The 10,610-nt window shown below is 45.5% G+C and overlaps 1 protein-coding gene across 1 annotated transcript; it reads left to right on the forward strand.

Moving 5' to 3' along the window:
- Nucleotides 1-6,006: 6,006 nt before the first annotated feature.
- On the forward strand, nucleotides 6,007-8,788 carry LOC101996173 (disintegrin and metalloproteinase domain-containing protein 1b-like). The gene has a single exon (XM_005344476.2). The coding sequence runs from the start codon at nucleotides 6,007-6,009 to the stop codon at nucleotides 8,389-8,391; it is 2,385 nt and encodes a 794-aa protein (XP_005344533.1). The 3' UTR covers nucleotides 8,392-8,788.
- Nucleotides 8,789-10,610: the final 1,822 nt, after the last annotated feature.

Here is a 10,610-nt window from a genome sequence, read left to right on the forward strand (position 1 = left end):
TGCATCTCTGCCTGGATCCACGCCTCCCACGTGAAGTATGCATCTCTGCCTGGATCCATGCCTCCCATGTGAAGCGAGCTGCTGAACTACCCAAATTGCAGTATTTGGGGCTTTTGACAACACTACCAGTCAAGAGGCTTGTGTTTGGGGGACTAGTCAGTAAGGCTGACTCTTACTGAGGTTATGTAATGAGACTCTTAAGAGCCCTAAGACTCCTGACACCAGGTACTAGGTTCCCGGTTTAGCTAAATGGTGGGCTTGTAGTACAGGCCTGACACCTTGCGTGTCGACATCGGTTTTTAATGACACCAAAGATTACTGTGTGCTTGTACAACTGGTACCTATGGTTTTTTATCATCCAGCTAACACACTTAAAGATGAGTTTGACAAGCACCCAACTCTCTTTTGACGAGAAACTATTTCTCTGACATTAGCAGTAATCCTGGGCCTCGGGGTAGCTGCCCTAATACAGGCCCCTCAGTACTTTAATGAATTAAAACTAATTACCTTCATTAGAGAAGGAATAAGTGCTGTTCAGATTTTGATGTTACACCATCAACATAGTGCTTTACAAGGTCAAGAAGATACTGACATCTAGGTCTATGATTAGAACTAGGTACTAGAAGAAGTGGGGAGATGAAAGACCTGGATAACTCCAGACCCCCCTAACAGGAAAAAATAGAGCCAAAAATCTAAGCAGGGAGAGAAGAATCAGAAATCTAGGATTCAGGAACTAGCTGAAGATAAAGTTAGATTGTAATCTTGAGTATAATCTTGAGAAACAGGGAGTTGCCCCCCTTGTGATCATCACTGTTATTTTCTTAATTTTCTGTGACGCCCTCCCTGCCCCTTTCAGATTACTGGGCTGTGGCTTCTTCCTTTAAAAACCCCTTCTCCCAGTTACTCAGGGTCGAACTCCTCCTCTGTGTGGATTATGAGTCTCGCCCCAGTGCACTGGTACCTGTCAATAAACCTCGTGTGATTGCAGCAAGGACAGTCTCTCGTGAATTACATGGGGGGAGGGTCATGTTATCCCGAGACTTGAGTGAGAGAGTCTCCCCACACTGGGGGTCTTTCAGTAACAACTCAACAAGCTCACTGGTACAATAGCGGCAGCACTCTTTGGGGGTAACCAGCTGATGTTGGATTAGATCTGATGCACGCCCTGAAGGAGTAAGATCATTCCAGTTCTGTGAACCTGGTCAAAAGCCATTGGATGAGGAGGTCACAGGACCCAAGGACACCTCCTACACTTCATTTTATTAAATTGACATGTTGTAAACTGTCTGACAAATTTGTTTACACTCATAGGTTCATGATGTCCTCAGCCTTGATCAAAGCAGCTTCTCTTTGCAGCACAACGTCTAGTGAGAGACACTGTCAAGGTGCTGAGGATTAATGGGATACTGGTATCACTCCCTCCAAGGATCATAGCATATCACAGAAGGGCCTGAAAGAATGAAAGAGCCCAAATGGATGGTCATAACATGGTTGAAGTGCTCAGAACTCAAACTAGCTGCAGTTACCCAAAGAGAGTTTGACCAAGTGTGAGGTAGTTAACATTATAGATAGGGGAGGTACTTATGTGGCCCATCCCACTCAGAGAAGCTCATGGCTGTGGGAGGAGAGGAAGCCATTGTCTTCAGTGATACAGCCACTGGTGAGTTACCTATGCTCCAGTGGATAGCATTTCATACGTGCTCACAGGACAAGCACTGGTTAAACCTAGTGGGTCTGAGTCACAAAGCAAATACAAAACAAAAAGACATGAACTGAGGATGAGGACCTGATGGAGGAAGGATGTGGGGACTGGCGGGGTAGGAAGAGAGAAAGAGGATGGAGGGTGAGTGTGACCAGAATATTATATTCATACATAAAACTGTCAAAGAATTCGTTGAAAAGCTAACAAAGAAAACTGGGTGTGGTGATGTGTGTCTGATTCCAGCTCCTAGGTTGTGAAGAAAAGATAATCCTGAGCTACAAGAGACCTGGTTTCAAAAAGGGGGGGTGGCTGGAGAGATGGCTCAGAGGTTAAGAGCACTGGTTGTTCTTCCAGAGGTCCTGATTTCAATTCACAGCAACCACATAGTGGCTCACAACCATCTGTAATGAGATCTGGTGCCCTTTTCTGGCCTGGAGGTATACATGCATACAGAACACTGTATAGACAATAAATAAATAAATAAATTTTTTTAAAAAAGGCAAGGAACCAGTATAAAAATAGATACAGAGACAAATTAAATGGACAGAAAGGCACACACACATGGTTAAGACACCCACAAGATTCCTTCCTTGAGGCTTTGTTATGGTGAGCACATTACAAAGAACAGCAGGCTGACCAGTCATAAAAATACTGCTTTCAGGCCACCAGCATGACATCTGATAAAGGTGCCAAGAACAAGCAGCAGAAAAGACAGTCCCACCAATAGACACTGCTGGCAAAACTGGATAAACTTATGCGAGAGAATTATGCTGAATTATACCCTCTAAACATATGCAGAAATCAACTCAAAATGAGCCAAAAAGACTAAACAGGGCCTGATGGCGGCTCAGGTGGCACAGTGCTCACCTAGCATGCATGCACGAAACTCAAGGGCTTGATCTCTGGCACCAAATAAACTGGTTGTGGTGGTGCACACCCATGACCCTAACACTTGGAAGACAGAGGTACGAAGACTACAGCTCATAGTGGATACAGGAGTTCCTGTGAAGAAAGCAAAAGAAAGAGAGGGAGAATGGAAGAAAAAGAGGGGCAAGCTGAAACGTAAAACCTGAAACCTGCCAGGCGATGGTGGCGCACACCTGTAATCCCAGCACTCGGGAGGCAGAGGCAGGAGGATCTCTGTGAGTTCGAGACCAGCCTGGTCTACAGAATGAGTTCCAGGAGGGCCAAGACTACACAGAGAAACCCTGTCTCAAAAAACAAAAACAAAACAACAACAACAGAACCCCTGAAACACTGAGCAGCAGGACGACATGGGGAAACACTTCAAGGCATTGGCGTGGAGCGGCAGGTCTCGGCCAGTGGGTCAGGAACCCTCTGGGGTCAAATGACCCTTTCACAAAGTTGCATTTTAGACGTCCTCATTATCAGTTATATTTACATCACAACTCACAGCAGTAGCAAAATTACAGTTATGAAGTAGCAATGAAATAATTTTATGGTTGGGGTCACCACAACATGAGGAACTATATTAAAGGGTCACAGCATTAGGAAGATGAGAACCTCTGCTCTGGACAATGATTTCTTTCCTAAGAAGCCTTCTCAAAGACTTGGGCGAGTAAAAATAGAACAAGTGTCTATCAAACTACAGAGGCAAGACAAAGACTGTGGAACCTGAAAAAGAGACCTGTAAACCATTCATCTGATAAGGGCTTAAATTTTGAAAACATATGATGATTATACAATGCTGAACACTAACACCAAATTAATCCAAATTTTACAATGGGCTAAGGAATCCAAGAGACACTTCTCCAGAGAACACACAGTTGTGTGTGTAGCTCTGAGGCAGTGTTTGCACAGCACATACAAAACATACATTTGATTTCCAGTATGAAGGATCTGGAGGAGTAAAAGAAGGAGCTAGGACATATGGTAATGGGCCAGAGACTGTAGTGCCTGAAACCTCAGCACTTGAGGCACAAGCAGGGGGCCAGGGAATTGTTTTCCTTTCCTTTCCTTTCCTTTCCTTTCCTTTCCTTTCCTTTCCTTTCCTTTCCTTTCCTTTCCTTTCCTTTCCTTTCCTTTTTCCTTCCTCTTCCTTCCTTCCTTCCTTCCTTCCTTCCTTCCTTCCTTCTTCCTTCCTTCCTTCCTTCCTTCTTCCTTCCTTCCCTCCCTCCCTCCCTTCCTTCTGCCTTTCTTTTCTTTTTCTTTTTCTTTTTTTGTTGCTTTTCAAGACAGGGTTCCTCTGTGTAGCCCTGGCTGTCTTGGAATTCACTTACTCTGTAGAGCAGACTGGCACCAACTTACAGGTATGCACCAGTCTGTGCCTCCTGAGTGTTGGGATTAAAGAAATGTGCCACCACCCCTGGCTGAAGCAGGAGGATTTCTAATTGGAAGACACCCTGGACCACAATGGTTATTTCCAGGCTAACCTGTGATTCATCCTGAGATATCTCAAAAGACAAACATTCTACCCAACAAAACCTTCAAACACCAACAAATGTATGAAACAGTGCCCAACCACAGTGGTTATTGAGGCATTAGAAATCAAATCAGGAGACCAAAACCAAACACTCACATAATGGGAAGGGAACTCGTACACGTTGTTGAAGGGGATGTGACTAGCACCGCCATTATAGAAAGCCCTATGTAGAGTCCTCACAAAACACAAGGATAGGATCTATAAAAGATCTAGCAACTCCACAATTGGTTGTATTTCTGAAGGTGGACGATTATACCAGAGATATACAGCCAGCCTACTCAGCTGTTTAATGTAGAGGGAACTGGAGGTCACAACAAGTGAAGTAAGTCAGACAGCAAGAGAAATAACATGTTTGTTAATCCTCTGCAGAAACTGAAAAGTTTAATTTTGCTAAAGAGCAGAGTGAGTGGTGGTCACCAGAGGCTGGGTGGTGGTCACCTGAGGCTGGGTGGTCACCAGAGGCTGGTTGGTGGTCACCTGAGGCTGAGTGGTCACCTGAGGCTGGATGGTCACCAGAGGCTGGGTGGTGGTCACCTGAGGCTGGGTGGAGGAAAGGGAGTAGAAAACAGTTCAGTAAGATTCACAAACAGAGAATTGCTTCTAGTTTTGTTCCAGGTTTTGGCAGCACTGTGGGTAAACTGTTAAAACAATGTAATACTCTTCAAAGTTAGTCAAGAAGTATGATATCCCCAACATATACTGGCTAGAAATACTCCCCCACTTTAATTACTGTGCATTGTTTACACATACAGAATGAATGCAATGCATCCCCTAGGGATACACAAATCTATCTTGTGAAAACTTAGTGTGTGTCTGCACATACACTTGTATGAGTTCATGGGACTCTTGTGCACAGAGGCTAGAAGAAAGGCTCACACAGGTAATCCCATCAAATGTCAGGACCAGGAGGAAGATTAAGAGTTTCAGGATAGCTGGGGCTATCAGCAACACCCTGCCACATAAACAAAGAAGCACATACAATCCATACATAACCCTAGAGGATCAATGTATCAGGTGACTATCAAGAGGGTGATGCCTTAGAGATGCCAGCCACTGTGGACACAAACACACATACGGGGAGGGTACCATGCCATCGTCCACGGCCTCTGAGAAGTCAAATCTAGAGATAGGAAGGGTGACTACTGTCTTCCCCACAGGCTGAAACACATAGTTAAGGGAGTCAGTTCACTGGCCTGATCTAACAGCCTGGTCTCCCCTCTCTGAGTGCGTTAGGATGCGCCTGTCTATTGAACAAGGGCTTTAGAGGTCAGGACACAGATAACAGAGTGTGTGCACCTAAGGTATCTCCAGGATACCTGATCTGGAACATCTGGGGTTGGCTGAGCAACTGACAACAGGAAGGGTGGGAGAGCGGTGGGGGAGGGGTGTTCCGTATGGCCCTGCTGAGTGAGCCGTGGAGATGTTATATCCTCTTTCAAGGTAGTCTTATGTTATAGAGTTCAGAGTCTGTCACGGTACATCTCTCCATCTTGTCAAAGGAACTGATCGATGGAGCACTAGAGCTGACTCTGAAAGAAGCCACCAATAATGGAAGCGATCTGAAAGGGCACAGAGGTCAGAGACACCAGGATGAGACCCAGTTAGCAAGCTAAGTTCACAGAGGTGGGAAGTAACCAGTACTTAACTACCCAGTGTAGCTGGGGGGTAATAGCAGGGGCTGTGTCGGGGAGAGTGGCTGCCACCACTGCTGCTTAATACACAGGCCCATAGCATCAACCGATTCAGGAGGGCCATGGTAGACAGGTCACAGTGATATACTCAGCCTCCTCTTTCACTTCCAAGTAAACCCTAGGTAGCTTTGTATAAAGGTTGCAGGAGCACTTTAGACTTGGGCTCCCAGATGGAGAGGCTAAGGCTGGGGCAAATGTCAGAACATTTGTGTGTCAAGCTGGTGGCCATGTTGTTCCTGGTGCTGTTAATTTTTCTTCCAAGTACGTTCTGTGACATAGGATCTGTATATTACTCTTCCTATGAAACGGTCATCCCCAAGAGACTGCCAGTCAAGGGGAGTGAAGATCCCGGAGGAAGGGTGTCCTACATGCTGTTGATGCAGGGCCGGCAGCAGCTGCTTCACCTGGAGGTAAAGGGAGACCACTCTACGAGTAACTTCCCAGTCTACAGTTACCACAATGGTGTCCTGGGGCAAGAAATGCCTCTCCTCTCACAGGACTGCCACTATGAAGGTTACATGGAAGGGGTGCCAGGCTCCTTTGTCTCTGTCAACATCTGCTCAGGCCTCAGGGGCATCCTGATCAAGGAGGAAACATCCTACAGCATCGAGCCTGTGCTTTCCTCCAAAGAGTTCGAACACATCCTGTACACTGTGGCACATCAGCCTCGCGTCTCCTGCAGTGTCATTCCCAAAGACAGCCCAGGGGACACTGGCCAGCAGCAGAGGAGCAGGAGACCCGATGACCTGCGGGAGCTGTCTGACTTGTGGTCACATACCAAGTATGTGGAGATGTTCGTCGTGGTCAACCACCAGCGGTTCCAGATGTGGGGCAGCAGCGTCACAGAGACGGTCAGGGCAGTAGTGGACATCATTGCTCTGGCCAACAGCTTCACTAGGAGACTAAACACAGAGATGGTGCTGGTGGGCGTTGAAGTCTGGACAGAGGGGGACCTGATAGAGGCCCCGGTGGACCTGCAGGCTACACTGAGGAATTTCAACCGCTGGAGACAGGAGGAGCTCCTGGGCCGTGTCAGGCATGATGTGGCACACTTGATCGTCGGGCATCACCCAGGAGAGAATGAGGGCCAGGCGTTTCTCAATGGTGCCTGTTCTGGTGGGTTTGCAGCAGCTGTGGAGGCCTTCCATCATGAAGATGTCCTGCTGTTTGCGGCGCTCGTGGCTCACGAGCTGGGACACAACCTGGGAATCCAGCACGACCACCCAGCCTGTGCCTGTGACCCTAAGCACTTCTGCCTCATGCACGAGGATATCACCAAGGACAGTGGCTTCAGCAACTGCAGCTCTGACGACTTCTACCGTTTCCTCCATGACCACAGAGGGGCCTGCCTGCTTGACAGGCCTTGGCACCAAAGCCGCAAGCGCAGAGCTGCCCATTGTGGAAACGGTGTGGTGGAGCAGTCAGAAGAGTGTGACTGTGGTTCTGCTTGTGACAGTAACCAATGTTGTGATGAAAACTGTAAATTTAAGCAGGATGCAGAGTGTAATAATGAGCTTTGCTGTTTTCAATGTAAATTTAAAAAGAAGGGACAGGTTTGTCGTCCTGCTGATGGAATTTGTGACCTGGCAGAATACTGTAATGGGACCTCTGCAATATGCCCTGAGAACAGGATAGTGAAAGATGGCTCGGTATGTCATGAAGCTTACTTCTGCTTTGAGGGTCAGTGCCTGGACCCTAGCTCTCAATGCTCACGTATTTTTGGGTTTGGTGCAAAATCTGCCTCTGATGAATGCTACAGTTCCCTGAACAGCAGAGGGAACCGGTTTGGAAATTGTGGGCCTTCTTCTGAGTCTCCAGGAACATATATCAATTGTTCAGATCAAAACAGTCTGTGTGGGAAACTTATATGTACAGAGTTACAGTTCTTACCACCAATCAAACAGAAACATACACTGATCCAAGTCCCTCACAAAGTGAACTGGTGCTGGAGCATGGATACTCCTGGTGATGAGACAGACATCCCTGGCAGAGGCTATGTGAAGAACCTGACCAACTGTGGCTCAAATAAGGTGTGCCAGAATTTCATCTGTGAAGACAACGACACGTTCTCCACCTACCCTTCCTGCAGTAAGGAACTGTGTAGTGAACATGGAGTTTGTAATGATTTAGGGCACTGCCATTGTTCATACGGCTTTGCACCCCCTGACTGCAGACATAAAGGAACTGGAGGCAGTGTGGACAGCGGTCCTACTCCAGAACTATCAGATGAAAATCCTCCAGAAGCTGAGAGTCAAAATCCTGAAGATGAAGGTAAAGAGTTGGTACTTAACTTAAAACTGATAGTTCTTTCTGCTATTTTGATACTCACAATACTCTTTATAATTGTATGTATCATGATTGCGTACAGCAAGTCAGAGACTCCTTATGAAGTAGAGCCTTCAGAGTTAGAGAAGGTTCCGGAAGAGGCTGAGGAAGAGGAAGAGAAGGAAGAGGAAGAGAAGGAAGAGGAAGAGAAGGAAGAGGAAGAGAAGGAAGAGGAAGAAGAGGAGGAGAAAGAAACAGAAGAGGAAGAAGAGGATGAGGGAGAGGAATAAGTAGGGGGAACATAAAGCCAACAGCCAAGACTCTTGCAGCCCTGAGAATGAGAGGCTCAGTAAAGCAAAGGCTGCGCAAACTGCCAGCTGTGACCTCTCCCTGGGACTCCAGGGCCTACGGATACACTTGCGAGTGAGGCAGGAGGCTCTGTCTTTACCATTTAGTTGATGGGTGTTTCCATAGTCAGTATTTCAGTACTCTAGTTTTCATGTTTCATTTGAACTTGTCACATTTATCTTTGGACATTCAGGTTCTTGTATCTTTGGGCTAATTCTTTTGGTCACCAGAAACTGTATTTTAGGACATGCTTTCTTCCACATCGATTGTCTGGTGCTCCTGAATTTATCACTATCTCCAGGATTTTTATTCCAACTAACAACTTCCTATTACGTAAGGGCAATTTCTGCAAGATTCAGTGTTCTGACTTGCCCAAAAATATATTCAAGGGATGAGTCTTTAAATAAAACTCTTAACATTAGATATGCCTTCGGGTTCCATGTAATGTATTTATTGAGTATGTTCAGTTCTGTAGCTGTGTGGTAAAGGCTGTACCTCATAAGGAAGAAGGCCTAACTTTGAATCTTGAGTTAAGAAGTCAGCATTACAGACATCAGCCACATCTCCAGGACCAAGAGTGCTTGCTATACAGTCATTAAGTTCAGATTCCCGCACTCACCTGACAAGAGACAAGACATGTCTTTTGTATATCCCCATAATCCAAACTGGCAAGACCAGGAGGTTCACTGGGATTTGATGCTTTCTAGCCCAGAGAATGCAACAAACAATCATATATTGAAGAGGAAGCAGCAGCAGCCAGCACTAAGAATTGATGGTGCTGTTTGCCATATTGCCAGCTTTCTTCAGAAGGCTTAGCAAGGAGACTGAAAGTGTAAGGCCAGCCTGGGTTACTTAGCAAGACTTATCCTAAAACAAATGAAGCTGAACAGAATTACTTTGTGCTCTGACTGTAGAAAGGACAGCCTTTCTCATAAGTCACCCTGCCATGTTGTTGTTCCATCATGAGGAAGAAGTTCAGTAACTGACGCGTTGGTGCTCCTATAGGACCACACTCCCCAAGAGTCTGGCCATGTCCTGCCACCTTCTCCCTGCCTTCTCTGGGCGCCTTCGGCCAGCCAAGACCCCAGCACTTTCCTTAGTTTCCTAAAGCCAATTCCAGATTCTAGATTTGTCTTCAGACTTGAGAGGAACAAAGGGAAGTTACAGTGTGGAAGAGATGCTGCAGTTAGTGATGCTCTCATGCCCAGGGGTCATGTTGTCCTTGGGGGTCCAGGAGCAGACCCTTCTCTCCTCGGCCTGACCTCACATCTTTTCTTACCCCATTAGTCAGACTGAACTCCCTTGTTTGGAGTTCAGTTGAAAAAAAATAAAATAAGGTAACCCCAAATTGATACAATTCTATGCTTGATGAAAACAAAGTGTTACTTTTGTTTGTTTTTGATATAGTGGTTCACACATGTAGCCAAAAGACTGACTTCCAACTACATAGCCCAGGTCAGCCTCAACCTCAAAGTAATCTAACTCAGCCTCTGGAGTCCTGAGATTACAGGTGTAAGATATCACATGGAGATAAAAGTGTTACATTTATTTGAAAAGTAACGTGGCTTACTGTTTCTCTAGATTTCTTCTGAAATGGAATTTTGTCATTATGATTGAATAGGGAATAGCTTAGTCAAGTGTTTTTTTAAAGGGGAAAAACTATTCTTTTTCCATCAATAGAAAAGAAGTAAAAATAAGCTTTCACCTTGCTTTGAGAACCAGCTTCAAAATTCCCCATATCCTATCAATTATGGCTTCCCTGTGTGTGGGGAGAGGAGTCTTCCACTTCTCTATCCCATAAGCACATGCCCTGCACCATCTAGAGGGTTATTCTAGAAGATGTCACCACTTCTGCAGGGGAAGCACTCCAACACCAGCCTTGATTCTGGGTCTTTGAAGTTTATGGACATAATGAAAGGATGAACTATAATTAGAGGAATTTCAAAGGCTTATTTGTTTAATCAGAGCTATAGGCAAAAATTGTCTTTAAATATGAGAACATCTTTTTTTGTGATTTCACTTCATATGAAGGCAAATCTCAAACACTTTCCTAGAATGGTGAAGACAGGATTTATAGACTTGACTCAGATTACAGCTGAACTGTTTTTAATGTGGATAGGTAAAATCCTTACTTAAGGTTGTTTTTTAAAAAAAATTTATT

Source organism: Microtus ochrogaster, chromosome 2 (genome assembly GCF_000317375.1).
Source record: "Microtus ochrogaster isolate Prairie Vole_2 chromosome 2, MicOch1.0, whole genome shotgun sequence".
Lineage (NCBI taxonomy): Eukaryota > Metazoa > Chordata > Mammalia > Rodentia > Cricetidae > Microtus > Microtus ochrogaster.

Coding starts and splice junctions, on each gene's coding strand:
- LOC101996173 (XM_005344476.2), top strand. CDS start 6,007: ATGGAGAGGCTAAGGCTGGGGCAAATGTCAGAACATTTGTGTGTCAAG.